This window comes from Etheostoma cragini, chromosome 5 (genome assembly GCF_013103735.1).
Source record: "Etheostoma cragini isolate CJK2018 chromosome 5, CSU_Ecrag_1.0, whole genome shotgun sequence".
Classification (NCBI taxonomy): domain Eukaryota; kingdom Metazoa; phylum Chordata; class Actinopteri; order Perciformes; family Percidae; genus Etheostoma; species Etheostoma cragini.
In genome coordinates, this window is record NC_048411.1 from 20,855,609 (window position 1) to 20,878,154 (window position 22,546).

Sequence of the window (22,546 nt, forward strand, 5' to 3'; positions counted from 1 at the left end):
TGATTGGCTGCTTAGAAATTAAGTGTTAACGAGCAGTTGGACAGGTGTACCTAATAAAGTGGCCGGTGAGTGTAGTATTTTAAGCATGGGGGCTCTGTGGCTGTTTGACTGTGTCCATTTATTCAGAATGTGTCCATCTGGCACAGGTGAATCACACAGCATATCTTTCTTCAGTCCATGCTTAAAGGTAAAGATAATACACTATAAAACAAAACGAACAAGGGATAAACTGATTTGAAGCTCGACCTAATTGTGACTAAGTCACAGAGCTTAGCATGAATTAATTTTCACATTCCACTCAAAAAGTCACAGGCTATTATAGTGTCAAAAATCATCCAGTAGTTACAACATCCTGAGTAAAGTGTGAATTTCAAAGCAGACTACAGAGGACAAATATAAAATAAAATCCATTTCTGATTTCCACAGTAAATGCTGTCCAAATACTTGGCTGATAGTCCTGAACACCCTGGCAACTTTAGGAATTTTCCCTAATATCTTTAAAAAATGAGGACAAATTCCAATGGATGTAAATGAAACAAACAGATGCCATTATGTACTGTAAAACAAAGTTACATAAAAAAATATAATGCCAGAAAAGAGGGCATGCTTAAAATGCAACAGTCAATTTGGTGCCAGTACAAAAGATGCACACAAACATGTAATAAATTCAGCACAATCTATCTCTCAGACACACAACTTATTGGTGCTGCCTCGTCCCTCAGTAGTGCAAAGTTCACAGAAAAAACAGCATGGTCTGACCTGCCAAACAAGCGCTTCACATCAACATAGAGCTTTGAGTCAACAGGAGCACAAGTAGGCAGTAGAGCTGAGGGAAACAGGTGACACATCCACTCAGTTAAATCAGGTGTTTGTGGTTTGAGCTTTGGATCTATTAGCAGGATCTTCTTCAGTGGCGTTATGTTACTAGGGTGCTTTTCTCTGACTGGGAGCAAAGTCTTTAGTGCACACAATTGAGATCCAAAGTGACCTGCTGAACAACCGCAAGATATTCTCAACCTGGATGTCATTCTTCACACAGACGTCCTCTTTTTTACTCTCCTCCTCACCTTGCTGTGCTTTCTGAAAGGGAAACACAAATGAGTTTGTTCACATGGCAACTACAAGAAAAACAGTAACAATTGAAAAGGAAAAGTGCAGTGAAGGGATTTGTCTTTCTTTGACGAGCTGGGATACAAAGTTCAGACATGTGACGCTACAAAGCAAGTGAATGAATGGCTGTTTGCAAGATCGCTGTGTCAACAAAGTCAAATTCAAGCTCCACTAAAGTCGAGTTGTGGCCTGCGTTTGTCCTTTACCGTTGTGGTGGTGACACCATGCACTTCCAGAGGACAGCGTAGAGAGCAAGTAAAAAGGCAATGAACACCGTGGCTGCAATTGCACCTAAAAGCACAAAAATGTTAAAGCGTAACTACCCATGTGCCAATGCATGAGGACACACACATGGACCAAGTTCAATGTAGCATCAGTTGTCAATAGTTAAATTAATCGTATTTCGATAATCAATTCACTTTTTCTTTTTTTAAAGAAAATCTAAATTCTGATTAGTTTCCTAAACATGAATTATTTTCTAGTTTCTTCTACTCCTACTCTGTTAATCAACAGTTAAAATACTTGTCAGTTGCATCCCTAGTTGTATCTTCTGCAGGGCGTAGCCTGCTGCAGAAATAATTTGTTTACCTTCTGTTCATCCTATTGACCTGAATAAACCTGTTCCTCCACATGAAAAAAAAAAACAGTTTTATAACATTTTCCAATCAATCTTCACATGTCATTTACCAAGAGAACTACTGGAATATCTTTTCGGGGATTTGGGAATTTCTTCCTTCCTGTGAGAGGCTTGTAAATGTCATCTTTCAGAGCTCTGCAGACGGTCAACCTGCATCCGTAATATAACAGACCCGAAGGAATTTCACTGCCCTTACCAAGGTTCTGCTCTGCTGAACTGACACTGTTATGTAAATGTGTCATATTTTTTAATGTGTATGACAAAAAACACCAGTCTCGACAGTGGGTATTTTTGGAAAATAATTAAAAAAATTAAAAAACAGATAAAACTCAGCAATTTGATAATTTGATAATTGACAAGACGTCCACTGTTTTGCAGTGATTGTTTTTTAAATCTTGCAGGCTGTTGGTGGTGCAACTTGATGTCCCTTTATTTGTGGGCCTTGGCCCTCTGAGTAAAAATAGTTGTTAGCTGTCAACTCAGGTTGGCACATTTTACATACAGATGTTTTTCTCTTAAACAGATCTTATGGGGTCTACAAAGATTTTAGAAGTGAGGCTCACCAGGGATGATTCCACTGCTGCTGGTTAAAGAGTCCTCTGTTAGAGCAGGATAAGTGGCAGCTGCAGTTGAACCTTCATGGGTTAAAAAAAAACAAAAAACAGAAATACTTGACAATGCTAATATAAAAGAGTGTGTGTGTGAGATCCATTTGCCTACATAACTAATCCAAACAACTGCACAAAACTATTCCCTTTTTCTCCCCTCTCTGGTAAACTAATTTTAAATGTTTTATTATATGAATTCTCTTAAACATTCATTCAACAGCCATTTCCTCAGTTGCAGTTAGTGGTTTTGTCTGCAGCAACTACAGTGTTTCATAAAGTCTGGTTCAATGTTTCAAAATATTTCCCTTGACACATTGAATCAATTGCATGTTTGGGATCATTGCACCTTCATTTTGGACGGGGACTACTCAGCCTGTTTCTATTTACCATGTGTTGCTCTGAATTAAAAAAAATATATAATAGTAATGGCTGCCAATCATCTAAAGTGGACATACTGCTTAAGTGGATTCCCACAATCATAACCCCAGATAGAAGACCAAAGAATGACATAAAAGGGATCCAACTCAAAAGAGAGAAAACATCTCACCATTTCTCTGTTGAACAGTGTGTAAAAGCTGTCGTGTCAGATCTGGGTCACCCATCTGAAAATGCAACAAAACATCGGTTGCACACACAAAAATGTGGAGCATAGGGCACGACTGACACGACAGGACACACAGCAACTCCAGCTCGGATACTTGTCTTGTGCAGGTTAAAAATCAGCCACTTAATAGAATACACAAGTGAAGTGCAGGCTGGATCAGATCAGCAGCCATGCTGCTTGCAGCAGAGGTGGAAACTTGCTGCAGGAAGCCCAACAATGTGGAAAATCAGTACGCGTCGGTACGTCACAGCAAAGATAAGCACTTTACTTATCTTTGTGAATATAAGTAGCTAACTATAAAAAAAAAACACGTATTTCCTAAACATTTGAATCGAGACAAGTCTTGTTTCCTGCAACTGGGTTTATAACAGCTTCCAGTCGAGCATTGCTGAAACACTGCTCACTGAAGGCTTGTAAACAAGTTGGCTAAATCAGTTATGGCAGGTTTTAACCCTCGTAAGTTAGAACTATATATCCCAAGAGAGACTCACTTTTGGATTAACAGACTTGTTTGGGTACATTGCTCTCTTCAGAAAAACACAAAATAACGTCTGGTTTCCCCGTTTAGCTTCTTACCTTCGAGCTGTTCCTGTTGCCGATGACAGTCTTGCTCTTGTTTTGTTTTTTTACCTCCGTCCACATTCTTCTTCTCACCTCAGATGTGCGCGGAGGCGGAGGCGGGGGTAAGGGGTGGGGGGGGGGGCGGGGGGCTCTTTTGAACTTGTACTTCATAATAAGCATAGACAAGCATTTCGGGCCATGTTGGGGGCTATTACGTATTTTGAGCAAGGGTGAGTCAAATGTTAATTTAGTTGTTTGAATTACATATTTTGATGTCTGTCTTTCATAATCAATTTATAGGCTTATTCCTGAGGGTAAAATTGATTTGACCTTTCATGCTTTTTGTTGGCATTTGTAAGGTCCTTGGTAGCCCATTCTAATTTTGATAACTTACTAATTGTATCACCTAAGTACACTTTTGGGTCTTATGTGGATTCCATTCCTATAAAGAACTGACATTTCCTACAACACTTAAAGGGTACATCCGCGCCACACGGCCCCAGTTTGCTAATTTAGATATGGATATTGAAGCTATAATTGTTGCTTTTCAGACACTGCACATGACAAGTTTACCTTCACATTGTTTTACAGGATATTCTGACACATCTCAAAGCCACTTGGAAAGATACTTTTGAGGATGCCTTAAAGTACCACTGGAACACCAGAATGAATTGTTTTTGTCTATGCAAGATTCCATGTTCCGTAAACAAGCAGCGTTCCGAAAACAAGATGTTAACACAGACAGAAGAGTACAGTTTATTATCTGAAGTCTGTTTTAAGTTTCAAGACCACATCTGGACCAGAGTGTTTAATGCAGCCTGGTTTGCACACCCACTCTCAAAATTAGCACATGGAAATTTTGAAAAACAATAAAAAAAGAATCTCAGAAACAACCCTCGACACGCTTCACATGGGATTTAGTCAAAAGAGTAGTATTATACGAAAGGACAATTAACTGTCCTTTGAGAAATATTTCCATTTATTCTCTCCATTCTAAAGAGACATACACCAACAGTCTGCAGAGATATTGCACAAACGTTTACATTGTAAAAGCAGAAAGAGCAATTCAAATCACACACACACAACGGTCCATCACAGGCACTCAACATTAATGCAGCCTGCATATGTTGTAAATTAGCAAAGCATACACTCATACAGCGAAAAGAGAGCAGAGAATCCTCTAAAATACACAACCAAAGGCATCTCTTTATCATAAACTGATCAGCCGTTCTTGGTGAAAGACATTTCTACATACAAAGCCAACAGTGCTGAAAATAAAAAAGAATAATAAAGACAGCCGTGGAGTGTCTTAACATAAGAGTGTGATGTGAAATCATTCAATTTATGTCCGTCATCTTTTCAGAAGTTAAAGACATTTTAGGAGGAACTTGACTAGCACAAAAAGAAGCCAGAATTGCAACAGCGTCTGAGGTTTCCCAGAATCCCCTCAGTCACAATAAATGATGGTAAGATGTCAGTGATCCCAGGTTTGAGCGGTACAGATGAGCTCCTGACTGCAGAGGTCGGAGTGGGCTTTTGGACTCTAAAAACCTGCTCAAGTGTCATGTATCTTGTCTGCCAGTTGAATGTTGAAAAACATGGCTACAATACATAAAATAAAAGAATAGCTTACAAGTCCTGTCCTTCATATTAGACGACATCATATCAAAACAGGACAGGGGGTTACACGTTAGCCACACTGCAATAAGGCTGCGTCTATAAAGAAACATCTCTCTACATTTCACATCTATTCTCCCACTTAATCAGCTTCACGATGCGTCATCACTCAACAACACACTCACCAAAAAAGGGAATGTTTAAGGTTTCATTAACACTATAAGACAGAAAAAAAAAAAAAAGTCATGTAACTTAATCCATTCTAGCAAAGACGTCTCAAAATCATTGTCAAATTTGGTGAGATATTTTTTTGAATCATACTTGCAGTCTTGGCTCACAGAGATTTTACATTTTCCTCAACGGTGAGGCTCATTGGAGCAATAAAGTAAATAAACAGGGCCACCTGGTGGGCAAGAAAAGTTACACCTGCAAGAAAAACTGGGTTTTAAAGAATTGAACCGAAACGCTGACGCATTTTATGAAATCACAAGATAAGACTGTGAGATTGTCTGAGTTGCCTTGAAGCAGGAGCATAATTGTGTTTAATACTCTTTTGAGAATTTTAAGAGCTGAAATCAAACTAAGGCTTTGATTCAATCTGGATAACAAATGGTTTGAAGACGTTTCAACAACACATCACTGATACACAACGTCACACTATTATGTTTGCAGCTGGCATTGAAACACCGCACAGATGTTTACCCTTTGAAAAAGGTTAAAAATAAATCAAATATACCCCGACCAAACCCCATCACTCCTTCAGCCCCCATCAGTCACAATCCGGACAGGTCACCCTTAAGACTGGCCACCACCTTCCACCCTCTGTGCTCTCATCCCGGCACGCCATCCCGGATCAGACAGCGTCTTTTCTGTCCTTTGTGTTGAGAGCTGGTGGCTGGTGCGTGATGGGAGTTGTAGGAAAAGCAGAAAGGCAGAGAGAGGCGTGTCCACGAGGACAAGGCAGTAGCATCACATGATTTCACAGCATGAGTTCTGTTTTCGTGCCTGCAGAGTTGACATGAACACACATGTCATGCACAGTCAGGCTTCTAAACAGTGAATGGCCACTATAGACTTTCAGGCAAGTTGTTAACGAGGCAAGTTGTCAGTACTCACAGTCTTGTAGAAGGCTTTGGACTGGTTTCCCAGGTGCTCTGACTTTGCCACAAGATCATCTAGTTTCTCTCCTCTCTCCAACAGACTTTCCATGGTGTTGTGCTACAGAAACAATATTTATTCATGAAATATTGTGCAGTGTAAAGATTTGGACTTGACTAACGCTCTTGAATAGCAACACATTGTTTCAGGGAGCGATGGACAGGGTTCCACACAGGTGTTTTCAGTTATTCTGGCTGATCTTTTCAGGTTGAAGGTGGGCCGGAGCTTTGATGGGAACTTATAAGGTCACAAATTCGTCTACCAATAAGGATGACAAAGGTGTCATTTGTCCCACCGTAACAGGAGAAACACACGGTGGACTCAGGAAGATGTCAAATTGCTCAGTCTAACCACACCCACACAGTACTGGAAAAGGTCCAATCAGCCACATTAAACTATAATTCACACCTGTGTGGGTGTTCAGGGCTTTTATGGTCTTTACAAGGACTTCCCTGGCCCCGTTGCCTCAAATATAAGTGAGTAATGTGAAAATATCTTACCAAAATGATCTTAGTCTCATCCAGCTCCGCCTGCACTTTGGTCATTGCATCTGCTTCCCTGGGGTTCTGGGGGGGAAAAAAATAAACGAAAAAACAACAAGGTGTCATGTACACTGCTATTGCATAGAAATCATTTAGCAACATTTCATAAAAAAAATCTTTGATTGGCCAAATTTCATATCCATCCATCTATAGGTTTCAATACTATCTAGCAAACAGTGTAAAATGACATAAGACGACTATTGAGGCACCTAAGGGAATCAGATATTGTCAGTAAACAATCATAGACTAGTCACACTCATAGGGTATCACAGGGTTTTTCCTGCATAGAGGATGTTTTGGCATGACCCAATGAGGTTTTAGCCAGCGGAAAAAGGAAAATCCCCAGCGTCAAAATGTTGATGCATAAAGATGAATTAGAATGTGTTTAGTGCTCAATTTCTTGGGGGAGGACAAACAGACCCCCTGCTATGTGTCCCCCAAACATATTTTTATGACACATATTCTGAAAAACATAACAAACTGACCTGGTATTTAGAAAGGTGAATATCCAGGGCTTTGTAGTTTATGGTATCAGGATTACCAGAGGGCCAGTCTATACTGTCCACTTGCCTGGAGAACTCCTCTAATACCTAAAAACAACCAGACAGCAATCTTAGTATTAAAGTAAGCAAAGCGCAAAAGTATGTCTTTTTTTTTTTTTTTTAATACATGTTTTTGCACCCACCTTGTCTAGCAATGTGAAACAGACTCTCTGTGGGTATTCAGTGTCAGCAATGACTACAGCGCTTAGGTTGTCATTTCGTACGTACACATGGCACAGGTACTCTAAAAGAAAGAGAAACCATGTATGGTATGTTCAAAACAGAATTGCAGAAAAAAAGCAGTTCCTGGTCTTCTAATACGGGTTAACCCAAAGCAAGTTGCCACATGTCACTTTGTTGAGAAAAGCAAACGTAAAAGTGATAGATTTTCAAACAAATGTTAGGAACAGCACAGCCACAGTGCGTGAAGTTTGCATATATATATATATATGACCATGGACCATTTTGACGAGTTTCCCTTGTTATATGCTGTACATCTTAGCCTCTCGGCCACCAGCATGCCCCTTGTACTGACACCCATCTGCTTCACACAAAACAAAGTTGATACCGTCACGTAGACTGGGTGGCACCAGACCTAATGACACCTAGATAAGTGTTGAGCGACACCGAACCAGTTATTACAATTTTAAATTACCATTTTAAATTCGCAGATTGGGCTGAACCTGCTCATTTTTACCTTGTTCTTTGACGGAGGCACGGCTTCCTTGTGATGTCCGTTCAACAATCAAGGCACTGGTGAAGGTCATGAACTCCTGAACACTAAACAAACCAAAACAATAACGTCACTGGTGGAAGCACATTATGGCCAGGCAACATTATTTAGACTAAACACTGTCAAGCCTTTTAACGTCAACAGGTTAACCGGATTTATTTTGTCACCTAGACTGTATAGTGGCTTGCGATGAACTACAACATATTCTGCTAAACCAAACCAACTAGCTCAAGACAGATCACAATGTTACTGATTGCACACTCTCTGCCATCTACACTCAGAAAAATAAAAACAAAAAAGTCAAATAGTGGAATATGGGATACCAAATTGCACGCAAACCTGTTTGGTACTCATTCAGATACTGGTCATGTCGACCCACCTGGATCGCTGAAAGAAGCTGAAGGAGGAGAGGTCGTATGCCGATTTAAGCAGGTTGGCTTTGGTTGCTCCTTTATGGTGGATGCTGAGGCTGTAGAGCTTCATGCTGCCGCCGTATGAGTTCTGGTCAGTAAGTCACAGCAGATACGATCCCACAGCCCTGAGGATCTAATCTGGAGGATGACAGAATCAGAATACTACGAAAGCAGTACTTCTTAAGGAGCTCAGACAGTTAGCTTATCTGCTAACAATAACGCAGCTAAAGAAACTTGAGTGACGTTAGCACTGCTGACAAGTGCTAGCTGCTACCAAGCTAACCAACTACCGTTAGGCATGCTGCGTTTGAGTAAATCATTTGTTCTTCTGGCCACTGGTTACAAAATTATCACATGCTAGTCTTTATGTAAATGCCGTTTAAAGCCTACAAAGCTATGTTACATTTCTGAAATCAAACCAAGCATACTCATAGCTAGCTACGGGTGCTATCTGGTCTTCGTGAGGCCTCAGCTTACTTACCAGACAAAACAGCAGCAACTACTTTGATTCCCGTCAAAACAACCGAATAAACTTTTTATTCCACATAAACAAAAACTAGTTAATGTGTATAGCAGACGTCCGGCGGCTTAATCACACTGTAGTTACCGCTAACGAGCTGGCTAAGTAGTTTTCAATATGCAGTTAAGTACCAATAACCACGTCACAAGATTCGCAGACGATCCAACGGGGTATTTGCTCCGGCGGAAACAAATACGCCGGTATGGTCATAGTTCCGACTGGACACAAGATAAACATTGTTCAATGTTTGTAATTCTAGTCCAATCACAGGGGGGATCTTGCACTTTTAAATAGTTTTCTAATTAAGACGGATTATATTAACTTTTCCTCAACAATAAAATAAAATACATGTTCTTACTGAGCATAAGCTGCTTTAAAGCCAGGTCAATGAAAGCCTTTCAATAAAATTAGGATGTTGGAAATGCTGTCTATGTAGGCTATGAGAAATTGACATGGATTTGGTGATGAAGAAGTAAGTCTCCCTAAACACATTGCTCACAGATGTAAACCAATAAGCTTGACTCATTTCTAATGTGATTTTGCATATTTTTAGATCTTTGTCAGTAATAATAAATATGTTTTATACAGCTTGGTGGCCTTCGGAGTCCAAGTTTTTACCAAAAACCTGGCACCCACAATTGATGTTTTCTCTGGTGATCTTGCACCATTTAACAATTTCCTCCTGGCTACTTAACTCAGTGGTAAGTGTTTTCCATGGTAGAAGTGTGCCGGTAATTCATTTCCAAGGCAACACATTGAAATCGTTTTGGCATGGAAACCGCTAAGCCTTTAGGTGCATACGTTGGCAGGACAGCTGCACCAGCCAGGCATCTTTTCCTGGAACTATAGTTTTTTGTTGCGTTAAGATATTGAGATGACACGGTCATTTAAGGCCAGTTTACACGAGGTTTGCCTAATATTTTTTCTGTTCCAAATTTAAGGCTTACATCTCTGGAAATTACGTTTTGGAGAAGAAATCCAATGTTTTAATCTATTTTTCTTTTTTAACTGCATGCCTGTTGGAGCAGATGGCACATCCAGTGCGCCGATCCGGATGTTAACCTGTTAACTGCAAGAATGAAGACAAATCCAAAGGTTTTTACATAATATATCCACAGGAATGAAGATTAATCAGTAGGCTATCTTTCTTTATACGATATCAATAGGCCTACTAATGAAAACAAATGCATAGATTTATGTATGAATGAAGATGAAGAATGTTTTCCCCTTATATGTATTTACAAGAAAAAAAGAGTCCATATAGGCTTTTTTTCTAACTCTTTTACACTGCTTTCCCAAAGATTTTTACTTTCAATTTTCACTGTAAATAGGCCTTGAAAATACTGCAAATATGTAAATCTGTTTCAGACTTATTGCTGAACATTATGTAGAGACGTGTTGGGAACGTTTCCCGAAAAAGGATAACGATTTCTTTGCACGGACATCACCACCAGAACAGCAGAAACTTGGGAATCTCCAAAACTGTGAGGAACAACGACATTTCCACTGCAGACCACTGATGGTCGGCGGGGCATTTATGATTTAATCCTCGTCGTGATACGATGGATAAGGTAAAGAAAAAAAACAATAAGTCAATGATGTGATTTTTTTAAAATCATTGTTATTATTTCATTTGTCAGGGACAAAACAACATTGTGACAGGTTAACGTGATACAGGCTTTAACTCTGACAGGATAATTTGCGGCACCTGTCCCTGGTTGAGGCTTTTTCTACTGAAAGAGGTCCATAATAGCCTATGTGCATAATTGTACGAGTGCATGCGTATTCATGAGAATGCACGTAGGCCTATATCTATGTGTAGGCCTCTGTGTGAATACGTCACTAGGTCTGGTTTTGTTTCACCTTTTCTTTAAACATTTTCAGATTAGTTTGTGTCTTTACTTCCGTTGGTAGAGCATTCCGAAAATGTATTTCTTTTAGTCAAAAAGATGACTGACTGAAAGTAGTTTTGCGATGTGCCATCCTGCTGTTGCCATATGCCAATTCCCTAGTAGCCTAACTGTTGCTATTTTTTTCTATGACATCTGGAAAAAGTACAGCTGGGGCACGATGGTTCACACTTTTAAAAATCTGATTGATAAAAGTAATCTTATCTTATCTTCTGAAAAAAAGGTAACCATATTTCTGGAAAAAGGGCAACTACCCTTTTGAAAAAGGTTAACTAATCATTCGTTACTCTTTCAAAAACAGTAACTGGCCTTTTATTGTGTACCTTATTGTAAAGTGTTACCCATCTATCTATCTATCTATCTATCTATCTATCTATCTATCTATCTATCTATCTATCTATCTATCTATCTATCTATCTATCTATCTATATACGTATTGTCACAGTATCCAATATACTTAAGTTAATATGTAGCCATTGAAAAAATGCAAAAAGTGATAAGATTGTGGGTAAGGCAAATGCAAAAAAAGTGAGTGTTGTAATATTGCATCAGTACAAGACACGGCATCTTCCGCTTAAAGATGTTATTCAGTATTACAGTAAGTGACATGAAGCTGGATGAGATGCAATCTTGTCGAAAGAATCAAAAAAGTTTTTTTTTTAAACAAGCTACTTAAGAGGTCAATTACAAGTTTAAGTGGTATATTACATGCTAGAGGGTATACATCATGAGTAGTATATTGAAATCTTTTACATAATGTTTGTGTCTTTAGTCCAGTGTGATTTAGAAATCCTACTATTAGGGCACTGGGGAAAAGGTCACTATCACCTCACAGCCAGAGGCCAGAGCTAATAAAAGCTCTGACCTCTGGTCAGGTAAACTACTGGAGCTGATAAGCACAAGGGGCCTTCACCTGCAGCATACTATTGTTAGTTTTAGAGGTCATTTGTCCCTTAGTGATGCTAATTTTAGACATGGTACTAATTTTACAAATATATGTGCAACTCTTTTTGACCTCTGAAGTTCCCTGATTAAGCAACTCTGTGGCATTGGATTGGATCAGACTGCTCTTTTAAATAAAAAGAGCAAAATTCACAGGTTTCATGTTCAAGTTTATTTGATTAGTCTTAAATGAGCACTGGGTCCCAGGTCATACTTTTCTCCATGAAAGCACAGAATGATTTACCAAATTTATCTGATCTCTTCCTTGCTAGGTTAAAATGCCCTCTGATATACCCTAACAATAATTGATATTCAGTTCTTCACCTTGTAAAATCAAACAAACCATGCATAAAAACATATATTACAAGATCAAGAATATTTAGCAAAAGGTTGAATGAACAACATTTGTAAAACTAGTAAGAATACCAAATCATATAGTTCAGAATGTTATTTGTTGTGAGTATAGGGCATGCATTTAATAGGTCAGCATATTTCTTAGTTATTAACATTTTATTTATCAAGAAAAGATAGGAAATAATTGTGTACATTCAATCATGATAGAGCTTCATGTGTTTGATTCCTGATGGCCAGATGGGGTGAGTCTGGGAAAGGGTTGGCATTTACGTCTGGTGTGGCCAGCCCACTTCAGCTGAGCATAAAAACAGCTGAGGTTCCTGTTGAGTGCTACCCACACTTCACTGACTCTGCACACACACAGGGAGGACACACACTCATCACACACTTAAAAAACACACAGAGGCTCATTTAGTTAAACCTGTGAAGATGCTTTGTGTCAGCTCTCATCTCAAACAGATGGGGAAGATGCCTTGTAGCTACAGCTCTGTGGTTGATAAGATCCTCATGGTAAGATTCACTCGTCTGTCCCGAACGACTTAGTTAAGATTTAAGTAATTTTTTACATTGCTGTGGATCATTACTTTCCTCCCATGTCACTGTTCTGAAAATTAACCATAGTCTTTACACGCAGAATGCTCCATGTTGTTTCAGAAGAAACTCTGGGTGAGGAGCTTGATTGTATTAGATGTTCAGATTCTACTTTGTTCTGTATATACAATTGTATGTGGGAACTCTGAAGCAGAATATAGAGTCCTCTGTACTTTCATTTTATCGTTTTGTATCGTGAAGAAGTGATTTTGATTTGTACATTTCATTTCTCAGTGCTCTGATTCCTTTTTGTTTTTTTGTTGTTACTTCTTCTGGTTTTTATTCTTGTTTTCAAAAGTGAAACCTCACTTGTCTTTTTGTTTGTAGTTAGCCTGCATAATAAGTCCCTGTGCAGCTCCTGACCTGCTCGTTTTTCCTCTTGTTGCAGGTTGATCAGATCCTGTCAGAGTTCAGGCTGAAGAAGGAGGAGCTAAAAGAAGTCATGAAGAGGATGCAGCGCGAGATTGACAGAGGACTGCGCTTAGAGACGCATGAAGAGGCCAGTGTCAAAATGCTTCCAACTTATGTCTGCTCCACCCCTGAAGGATCAGGTAGTTACTCATTCTTCCATCCTCAGTTTATCAGTTTTGGTAAAGTCACAGATGGCCAGCAAGGTGTAATGTAATGATTATCACCTGTGCAGGTAAAGCCAGTACGTGCACGTTCAGATGTAGTGTGTGTTTTGACAGAGGTGGGGGATTTTCTGGCTCTGGACCTTGGGGGGACAAACTTCCGTGTGATGCTTGTGAAGGTGGGTGAAGATGAGGAGAGGAGCTGGAAGGTGGAGACCAAGAACCAGATGTACTCCATTCCTGAAGATGCCATGACAGGCACTGCTGAAATGGTAAGCTGTTCCTCTTTTATTTACAACGCAATTGGTTTTGCAATATCAGTGCTTTTATTTGTAGTTTTACTTGTATGTGACTGTTCAAAAGTATCTTAGAATGGCAAAGAAAATTCTTTGTGTTTTTTCTGTGTTGTGTTCAACTACGTTGAAGCGTTCTTAGAATGAAATTAGCACTAATTATTGTGCAGTTCCTCCACATCTCATATCATCTCTTTTACTCTCTCTGCAGCTATTTGACTACGTAGCAGAGTGTATGTCAGACTTTTTGGACAAACACCATATCAAGCACAAGAAGCTTCCTCTGGGTTTTACCTTCTCCTTTCCTGTTCGTCATGAGGACATCGACAAGGTAGATAGATAGCCTTTATTATTAGACTCATGGTCATGAAAAAAAAAAAAAACAAGATACAGACACACAACAGACACAAATTAAATAAGAAAGCTAAACCAGTAATCCCATAAGGGTGAACCTTGGGTCAATCAGATGTGAAATGACAGAGTTACAAGAAGAATTCAGGTGACCGATACATACATACATTTATACATCAGATTCCTCAGTAAAGCAGAGAATGTAATAAGTCCTGCTTGACAGAACAATTCACTTCCACTACACCAACTAGGTTTACTGAGTAGAATCCGCAAACAATCATTAAAAGCAACCCACAGCTTATTGAAACTTCCCTTTTTGAATTTGACCCACAAGGGGACAGTGTAAAAAGCAGTACAATATGCTTTAAAGAGGTTTATCTTGACAGTGTCAGAACACCAGGAAGTCAAACTTTACTTTGGACATTCTTAAAAACAATACTACGATTGCTCAAGAAGGCTCTTTTTGATTCACTTTATTTGCCAGGTATATAGAAGTTTTGTTTTGTATTATAGGGTTTATATATTTTAAGGTTTGTATTTTTTTTTCTCCATAGGGTATCCTGCTTAACTGGACCAAAGGCTTTAAGGCTTCTGGAGCAGAAGGGAACAATGTTGTGGGTTTACTCAGGGATGCTATCAAGAGACGAGGGGTGAGTTACTGCATATTAGAATCTCTGCTTTCTTAATAGACAACACAAGACTCATTTGTAACACAGGTTTACAGCTGGATGACTCTAAACGCATTTTGATTTGGTGTTTTCATTTAGGACTTTGAGATGGATGTGGTTGCCATGGTAAATGACACAGTAGCCACCATGATTTCCTGCTATTATGAGGATCGCAGCTGCGAAGTCGGGATGATTGTTGGTAAGTAGTCATTAAGAGCCTCTAGCATGAAGGCGCTACTGAAGTGCACTCATGTCTGTGCAGAGAGACGCAGACTCAGACACACCTAAGGTGCATATTTTTGTTTTTTGTTTACCAGGCACTGGTTGTAATGCGTGTTACATGGAGGAGATGAGGACTGTGGAGCTAGTAGAAGGGGAGGAGGGCCGCATGTGTGTGAACACAGAGTGGGGGGCGTTCGGAAACAACGGTGAGCTGGAGGAGTTCAGACTGGAGTATGACAAAGTGGTGGACGAGACCTCAATTAACCCTGGAAAACAGCTGTAAGTTCATGCAGTCCAATTCAAACATAGGAAAGCTTTTTTTGACCCAACTCTTTTGACTTCATCTACTGTATGCACTCAAGTGTTCTTAGTTTGTCATTAATGGTGCTGAGAGTGAGAGATTCACACTGTAATTTAAAAATGTGCCACACTCCCTCCCTTATTCTCTTATTATTGTTTTTCCGAATTAATCATCCTTCTGTGGCAATACTCTCACCGGAGGTCTTTGTGTAGTTGCCAGGCTACCACTTGTTTTTCCTGAAGATGTTTGTAAATGTCTACAGCCCTCTTACGTCAGTGGTCAGTCAGCGTGTGGGGGTGTCAGATTAATGACCCCTCTCCGCTGCTGGCCATAATGCCTGTCGGCCTAATGGCTGTTTACCTTTTGCACTGGCAGCCCCTTAACACAGACAACTGCTGAGCACAGCCTCATTGAGCCTCTTTAGCATTGACGTTGGCATCCTTGTCAATTCTCCTTCTTTGAAAGAAGAGAAAGTTGTTTGCTCATGTGTTTTGTGAAATATCATACATATCCTTCCTGTTTCTTCCACCATTTAAACATCCTCTCTTGAGATCATTTCCCCCTTCTCATGTACCCTTCCTTTCAATATTTATTTAAAGTTACCCGTCACGTCTTTTGTTCTTGCCTCCTATAGATATGAGAAGCTGATCAGCGGGAAGTATATGGGTGAGCTGGTCAGACTTGTTCTGATAAAGCTGGTGAATGAAGACCTTCTGTTTAACGGTGAAGCCTCAGAGCTGCTGAAGACACGCGGCAGCTTTGAAACGCGCTACGTCTCGCAGATGGAGAGGTGAGAACCATTGAATTCTAACCTGGCTGCAGTTGCCCTCCCACTAAAGAAACAATTATTCTTGCTTAAATACATGTTGCTTATAGACAATCAGAGATGAAAAAAATAACTGATAATGAAATCTTTAGACATTATTCATGTATGTATACAATCATTGCATTTTCACAAGCACAAAGGGGAAAAAGCACATTAATATAACAAAAACAAATATTAATGTAAAGTCTGTTGTGCTATGTGTATGCTGATGACATAAGCTTATATAACTGGGTTGACGGTGAATATTAGGAAGCTATAACCAACAAGTATTTAAGTATTTTGAACATAATGGGTCTAGAAACTACAGCTCTTTTTAAATTTTGCCTTTTGCCATTTTGTCTTTAGTGACACTGGGGACAGAAAACAAATCTACAACATCCTGTCCTCGCTGGGTGTTCTGCCGTCAGAGCTAGACTGTGACATTGTGCGTCTGGTCTGTGAGAGTGTTTCCACTCGCTCTGCTCATATGTGCGCCGCAGGGCTTGCTGGTGTGATCAACCTGATGCGGGAGCGACGCAGTCAGGAAGCCCTGAAGATCACAGTGGGGGTTGATGGATCTGTCTACAAGCTGCACCCATGGTGAGTAATGTTCCATGTTTTAGAATATCTTAGTTTTCTTAGCAAGTAGGCTACTTAGCAAAGGAAGTACATGATCAGGTGGTAAAATTTTCCCAAAATGCCGTGCTTTAAAATGTTCTTAACTGTGGGACAGATGGAGATTTGACTGATTCTGTACATTAAACATGTTGTTTCTCTATCTCAGTTTCCGTGACAGGTTCCACAAAATAGTCAGGGACCTCACGCCTCACTGTGAAATCACCTTCATCCAGTCGGAGGAGGGGAGCGGTCGTGGAGCCGCCCTTATCTCAGCGGTGGCCTGTAAGATGGCAGCATGCATGCAGACACAGTAGAGGGAGCTGTGTGCACTTAGCTGTCTCCCAGCAGAGGAGCGGTAAAGCAAGCCTGAACTCTAATCTGAGAACATTGACACAGTTGGCAGCTTTTGGCCTTTTTTAGGCTCTGAAGGATGTGTGTCAGCAAACTGGATGGCTAGAAGATGTACATACAAGGAATTAACTTGTAATACACTGTATTTGGTAAACTGTAACAAGAAAATTGTGAAATTTACAGAATCATTTCTGGCTGCAATTAGCAAGCAAGTTGCTGTAGTTCATTCTATAGTATGCTTACTGTAAATGTAATCACAGTACGTACAATACTGTAATTGTTACTACAATAATAATCTCAGTACTGCACCTCAATCACAGTAGTAGGGTGCTGTAACACTGTAACAGGTGTTAATGCATTCATTTTAGTACTGTAAATATGTAACAGTAAAATAATCGCATACCGTAAAATGAAGACAATGTTTTCCACACACAAAAAATATATATTTATTGCATAACTTAATTCAACATTCATTCATCATTTGAATTTACATTTATTTTGTATTTTGTATTTTGTAAACAGGTTTCATTTTATAAAAATACAAATTTACTTTCCTCAAGATACAACTCTTTCCTCTTTGTTCAAGTTACCCTGATTGTAAACTTCATGCCCTGGGATTATTTTGTTTATCTTGAATGCATATTTCAAGAGTTTAAATGCATTGTTTTATTATTTGAGGTGATATAGTTAATATGACTGTACTTGTAGAGACACATAAAAAAGAAAAATGGTAATAATAAAGGAGTTGTTAATCATAAAGATGTGGGCAAGTCCTCTATTGCTTTACATCTGCTTTCTGAGACTTGCATGTTAAGACAGTCACGTGTGTTCCAGTAATGTTGATTAAATGTGAAAAAACACATAAACACCACGTTGTATAAAACTGTGACACAAGATATTTTCAAGTAATCTTTTACAAAGAAAACTGTACATCCAAGAACTGGAAGTAATTCAAATTTTCAGTTAAAATTGGAAATATATAAAAATATGGAAATGGAACACAAACCAAAAACAGTAGAATTTTAAACAATAACATGTCTAAGACTTAATTTATTGTTTCTGAACTGGATACTTCTGTCAGGGCTAGGTTCTTCTTCTCTGCAGTGGAAAGATAAAAAGGAATTATTTACAGATGTAGACATGGTGGCCCTATGATTATTTTGTTGACAACACTAAATAAAGTATAGTAGCATCCCATTAAAATGACAGGAAAATTCACCCGCCAATGATTTTTGACCATGATACTTTGCAAATTTACATGCTCTAGACATGTTCTACACTAATATCTGTTCATTATACAGTAATAATGCTTTATAACCTACATCAATTTGTTACAGTGTAGCAACAGACCAGCCTGAATATTTTCAATGTATCTGCACTTGTGTGCCACTGACTGTTGATAGTGTTTGGGTATAAACTGCCTCATTTAAAAAATGTCTGATTTATTATTAATGATATATTGTAATAGCTGTGCAAACGTCTTCATAACACAAGGATTTTTTTGAAAAGGCTGTTTTAAACTACGACTAAATCAAATTCATTGCTTTGTTACGTAGTATTTTCAGGTTTGTGAGCAATTCAATATTTCTTGGTATTGTATATTTAAAAGTTGTGTTTACAACTCTATGTGTTTTAGCCAGTAGGTTGACATTTTTCATATAGGATGAAATGTGCTTTGGATGTGAATAAGCTTAACTGTAAATTGCATTGCTTAATTAAATTAAACTAATACACTTTACATTTATATTATTGTTTCTTTTTTCAACTGAGTGCACAGCTGAAATAGATTAGCAAATGTGTTTTAGGTCATGTGAACCTGTAAACAAATCTTGAATTTGTGGTTCTTTGTCACATCTATAATAGAACAGGAAACTGCATTTTAAAATAAATCTATAGACTTTTCAAGAGAAGTGTTGTTTTAATTATAACACAGTCTTTTCATTTTCATATTAAACATACTTTAAAATCAAAGTTATGACATAAGAATAGAATTTAGAAAAACATAAATAGAACTATCTTTGATTGAGTGACTGTCAAACGTCAGAAGTCACATTCCGCTGTCTCCTCTCTCCCTCTCTGCTCTTCGTATCGCTATTTTCTAGCCCAGAGGAATCCTGTCTATTCACTTCTTATCAGGTACCTTCAGTGACATGCAGAGAGCAGCCATGTCCATGTAAGGGGCTGTGCTGCCCACCACAGGCTATTATAGGGAGGAAGATGATAAGCTGGGCCATATATAAAAACCCACCCCAGCATCACACCTCGACTGGGAGTCCACGTACCATCATTCAGACATGGTAAGTCAGTCAGCGGTTTTGGACTTTCCATACTTTAAGTCAGTGATGAAGAAAACCCAATTAAGGATTACTATTATTCTATCATATTGAGGTTGCTGTGTAATTGAGAGTATGTTTTTGTTATTGTCTATTGCAATTGTTTTGTATTCTTCTGCAGTCCAAAAATATCAGTGTGTAAACCCAATGAGTTTGTGTCCATCTTCTCAGGCAAGTAAGAAGGCTTCCAATAAGAGACAGAGGGGAGCCCAGAAGTCTTGCTCCAATGTCTTCTCCATGTTTGAGCAGTCCCAGATTCAGGAGTTCAAGGAGGTAAAGTACTGCATCTAGCCCTGCTTCCAAACAGCTCCCTCTAAAACATCTCTTGGAGGATATTTTGACAGTAACCTGAAGTATTCTGATTTTTAAATCCTTGCAAGGGAAAGGAATTGGAAATATAAGTACTTTAATTTTAATTATCTACCAGAATGATTTTTCCCCTATGCAAGAGGGAATTCTAAGTTAATAATTTGATTCTTTAAAGCAGTTGTTCCTTTTTGCACACTACATTTTTTTACATTTCAACCAAAAACAATGAAAATGAAATTAATGTTTCAAAATTTAAAGTTAATGTATGATATAATTACCCGGGCTATTTGTTTTTAAGAAAACAGCTCCTTGCACAAGAAGCCTTACAAAAGATCCCTACAACAATTCCTTATTTTATATTTTAACAATTGTGAGGTGCAAATATTGGAAAGAGGAGTTTTTACACTTACTATTCACTAATAATGCTTTTTTATGACTACCTCTTTTGACTCTTTTCATTGAGAAGAAAGAAAAGTTAATGAAATAAATGATTACTGTAAACTGTGCAGGGTGAAATATCTCCTTTTTAATAGTTCTATCATTTTTGATCAGCACTTGTGAAAACTTAATTCTGTATCATTGTTTTTTGGACTTTGTCCCACAGGCTTTTGGCTGCATTGACCAAGACCGAGATGGTGTCATCAAAAAGCAGGACCTGAGGGAGACCTATGGACAGCTGGGTATTTGCTTTACCTTTAACTCTTTATCTTTAACGTACGACTACAAATAAAAAGGCTCCACCGATGTAAAATGCTTATGTTATTGCATTTGATATATGGTTTGTGTGTGTGTGTGTGTGTGTGTGTGTGTGTGTTTGATTCCTGATTGTGTACCAGGAAAACTTAATGTCAATGATGAGGAGCTGGATGCGATGTTGAATGAGGGGAAGGGTCCCATCAACTTCACCGTGTTTCTGAGTCTTTTTGGGGAGAAACTCAATGGTGAGAGCTTTTCACAGATTTTCAAACACAACTTTTTTTTAACGAACTTTTAGAAGATGCTCAACGATGGTTTGTTTTCCTCCAGGAACCGATCCTGAAGACACCATACTTGCTGCCTTCAAACTTTTTGACCCAAATGGGACCGGCTTTGTTAATAAGGATGAGTAAGATCATTTTTATTAATTCTTTTTCATATTTTTCATAGCTGTAAAAAACGGTATCTTATTCATCCTCTCCTTTTACATTATATATCTGTTTTATCCAGGTTTAAACGGTTACTGATGAACCAGGCTGATAAATTCACAGCAGAGGAGGTTTGTTTTTTCTATCTTAAAACAGACTCTCAAACCATTCTTTAAGACAATTTTCATTTTCATCAGGCAAATTGTCATCTCATAAACCTCTAGGTGGATCAGGCCTTCGCTCTCGCTCCAATTGATCCAACTGGCAACATCGACTACAAGTCACTCTGCTACACCATCACGCATGGAGATGAGAAGGAAGAGTCCTAACAAGGACTGAGGTCAGCTCATACAGGCTATCTACACATGCAGATTACTGTTTTTACACTTGCTGGTTATTACTTAGAAACAATCATTATTGATGGAATAGTGTTGAAATATCTGATTCATTCAACCTCAACAAATCAATGGTTATAAATGCTGTAGTTCTGTTGGTATAAACATTGCCTAATTTGTTTGTATGCTGTGTTGAGAATAAAGTGTTCCTCAAAAGCTTCTTTGTTGATTACAAATGCACATTTTGTGAAGCAACGCTGAAAATGGAATAAGACTGCAACGCCAATGGAAAAATTCCCAACATCAAACAGAGAAAAGTCCTATCTGTGGTGTGAAGAAAAGTAGAAGTTTAACTCAACAGATCAAAATATATGTAACTTTAATAAGAATCCTATTAGTACACCTATCCTAGTACACAACGAATAACAGATAAATTATTAAAAAAAGGAAATGAAAATGGCATAAAGACCGGAGAGAGTTACATAATGGGTTTAACTCAAATTTTGTTGATTTTAAAATGTTCACGTCAGTTTACTCATTATTGTTAGTAATAATGACTTCCTTTCAGAGGCCAGTGGATGAGCCGACTAAGACAAAGGCTGTTTTTCCTGGTTGGTAAACAGTTAAAAGGCATATTTACTATAACTCTGAATATTGTATAGTGAAGTAAAGATGTCAGTGGTTCCATCTATGGTTCCATCACATTCACAATGGCTTCATTGATGTTCCATTCTTTGGGAAAACTGTTGCTATGGATACAACAACAAACACTACCATAAAATCCCCCCAACTCGACACAATTCACTGCTCACACAGCAGTCAACATCTAGGGAGGACTAGGGAAATACTGCACGGCAAGCTCCACTATCAGCACATTTGCAATAGCAGAGTTCATCCAAATGATCGTGACTTTAATTTGGATTTTCTGAAATTGGCAGCTATGCCTATTGCTTCTGGAGCTGCAGGCAGGGTTGGTGTAGTAACACAAGTAGAAACGAGCACTACACGGACATCAGATGGCCTTAGGAGGAAGACCGAGCCTGCCAACAGGAATTGTGACTCCTATCTGCAACGGTGGGTAGATTTAAGCAGCACAATTCAATTGTTTTCACTCAAAAACCAGGACTGAAATCATAGGGATTGCCACTTTAAATAATGTTTATGAATAAGTAATGGAAACTAACAACATAAATTTAAAATCATAGTCTAAAATGAACACAAGTCATATAACGTGATGAATCTAGGACTGCTCTGACCGCAGAAACCATCGTATTCCGTAAGGCATAACCATAGGAGATTTGCCATGGAGCGTCTTTATTGGCTGTTATTACTAAGAGATAAAAACAGCTTAGTTTTAAAACTGTCTGTCTGAATCAACAGCAACCTGTTTGTCATTTCAACTGTGCAGGAGACACAGATGCC

The 22,546-nt window shown here is 38.6% G+C and overlaps 4 protein-coding genes across 12 annotated transcripts; 2 read left to right on the forward strand and 2 right to left on the reverse strand.

Annotated features, from left to right (window-relative positions):
- Positions 1-229: 229 nt before the first annotated feature.
- Positions 230-22,057, reverse strand: sb:cb288. The gene is made up of 7 exons (XM_034873056.1): positions 21,930-22,057; positions 14,367-14,370; positions 3,536-3,602; positions 2,903-2,957; positions 2,311-2,382; positions 1,317-1,401; positions 230-1,080 (listed from the first exon to the last, which is right to left on the reverse strand). The coding sequence occupies exons 3-7, from the start codon at positions 3,599-3,601 to the stop codon at positions 1,032-1,034; spliced, it is 327 nt and encodes a 108-aa protein (XP_034728947.1). The 5' UTR covers position 3,602; positions 14,367-14,370; positions 21,930-22,057; the 3' UTR covers positions 230-1,031.
- ykt6 (YKT6 v-SNARE homolog (S. cerevisiae)) lies at positions 4,469-9,254 on the reverse strand. Of its 4 annotated transcripts, none has more exons than XM_034873048.1 (8): positions 9,177-9,254; positions 8,492-8,663; positions 8,077-8,159; positions 7,523-7,623; positions 7,323-7,427; positions 6,796-6,861; positions 6,254-6,355; positions 4,469-6,142 (listed from the first exon to the last, which is right to left on the reverse strand). In XM_034873048.1, the coding sequence occupies exons 2-8, from the start codon at positions 8,593-8,595 to the stop codon at positions 6,107-6,109; spliced, it is 597 nt and encodes a 198-aa protein (XP_034728939.1). In that variant the 5' UTR covers positions 8,596-8,663; positions 9,177-9,254; the 3' UTR covers positions 4,469-6,106. The 4 variants fall into 4 exon arrangements, with proteins under 4 accessions (XP_034728939.1, XP_034728937.1, XP_034728938.1 ...); XM_034873046.1 differs by having other exon boundaries at positions 9,007-9,218; XM_034873047.1 differs by having other exon boundaries at positions 8,950-9,216.
- Positions 10,108-17,778, forward strand: gck (glucokinase (hexokinase 4)). Of its 5 annotated transcripts, none has more exons than XM_034872999.1 (10): positions 10,108-10,140; positions 13,231-13,393; positions 13,517-13,686; positions 13,919-14,038; positions 14,613-14,708; positions 14,826-14,925; positions 15,044-15,227; positions 15,884-16,039; positions 16,421-16,654; positions 16,839-17,778. In XM_034872999.1, exons 1-10 carry the CDS (start codon positions 10,123-10,125, stop codon positions 16,984-16,986), a joined length of 1,389 nt encoding a protein of 462 aa, XP_034728890.1. In that variant the 5' UTR covers positions 10,108-10,122; the 3' UTR covers positions 16,987-17,778. The 5 variants fall into 5 exon arrangements, with proteins under 5 accessions (XP_034728890.1, XP_034728892.1, XP_034728891.1 ...); XM_034873001.1 differs by having other exon boundaries at positions 13,532-13,686; XM_034873000.1 differs by lacking the exon at positions 10,108-10,140 and adding an exon at positions 10,510-10,616.
- On the forward strand, positions 19,115-21,400 carry myl7 (myosin, light chain 7, regulatory). 2 transcript variants are annotated; one of them, XM_034873044.1, is made up of 7 exons: positions 19,115-19,320; positions 19,528-19,629; positions 20,270-20,345; positions 20,502-20,606; positions 20,692-20,770; positions 20,872-20,920; positions 21,014-21,400. In XM_034873044.1, exons 1-7 carry the CDS (start codon positions 19,318-19,320, stop codon positions 21,116-21,118), a joined length of 519 nt encoding a protein of 172 aa, XP_034728935.1. In that variant the 5' UTR covers positions 19,115-19,317; the 3' UTR covers positions 21,119-21,400. The 2 variants fall into 2 exon arrangements, with proteins under 2 accessions (XP_034728935.1, XP_034728934.1); XM_034873043.1 differs by lacking the exon at positions 19,115-19,320 and having other exon boundaries at positions 19,489-19,629.
- Positions 22,058-22,546: the final 489 nt, after the last annotated feature.

Excerpts from the sequence above, each read along its gene's own strand:
- myl7 (XM_034873043.1), top strand. The coding sequence starts at position 19,504 with ATGAGTTTGTGTCCATCTTCTCAGGCAAGTAAGAAGGCTTCCAATAAG. Across the intron at positions 20,346-20,501 it reads GGAGACCTATGGACAGCTGG|GAAAACTTAATGTCAATGAT; the intron begins GTATTTGCTTTA and ends ATTGTGTACCAG. Across the intron at positions 20,921-21,013 it reads ATAAATTCACAGCAGAGGAG|GTGGATCAGGCCTTCGCTCT; the intron begins GTTTGTTTTTTC and ends ATAAACCTCTAG.
- ykt6 (XM_034873048.1), bottom strand. The coding sequence starts at position 8,595 with ATGAAGCTCTACAGCCTCAGCATCCACCATAAAGGAGCAACCAAAGCC. Across the intron at positions 7,624-8,076 it reads TGCCTCCGTCAAAGAACAAG|AGTACCTGTGCCATGTGTAC; the intron begins GTAAAAATGAGC and ends TCTTTCTTTTAG. Across the intron at positions 6,143-6,253 it reads CCAAAGCCTTCTACAAGACT|GCACGAAAACAGAACTCATG; the intron begins GTGAGTACTGAC and ends TCAACTCTGCAG.
- sb:cb288 (XM_034873056.1), bottom strand. The coding sequence starts at position 3,601 with ATGTGGACGGAGGTAAAAAAACAAAACAAGAGCAAGACTGTCATCGGC. Across the intron at positions 2,958-3,535 it reads GCAACAGGAACAGCTCGAAG|ATGGGTGACCCAGATCTGAC; the intron begins GTAAGAAGCTAA and ends TTGCATTTTCAG. Across the intron at positions 2,383-2,902 it reads CACTGTTCAACAGAGAAATG|GTTCAACTGCAGCTGCCACT; the intron begins GTGAGATGTTTT and ends TAACCCATGAAG.
- gck (XM_034872997.1), top strand. The coding sequence starts at position 12,681 with ATGCTTTGTGTCAGCTCTCATCTCAAACAGATGGGGAAGATGCCTTGT. Across the intron at positions 14,039-14,612 it reads GTCATGAGGACATCGACAAG|GGTATCCTGCTTAACTGGAC; the intron begins GTAGATAGATAG and ends TTTTCTCCATAG. Across the intron at positions 16,655-16,838 it reads GTCTACAAGCTGCACCCATG|TTTCCGTGACAGGTTCCACA; the intron begins GTGAGTAATGTT and ends TCTCTATCTCAG.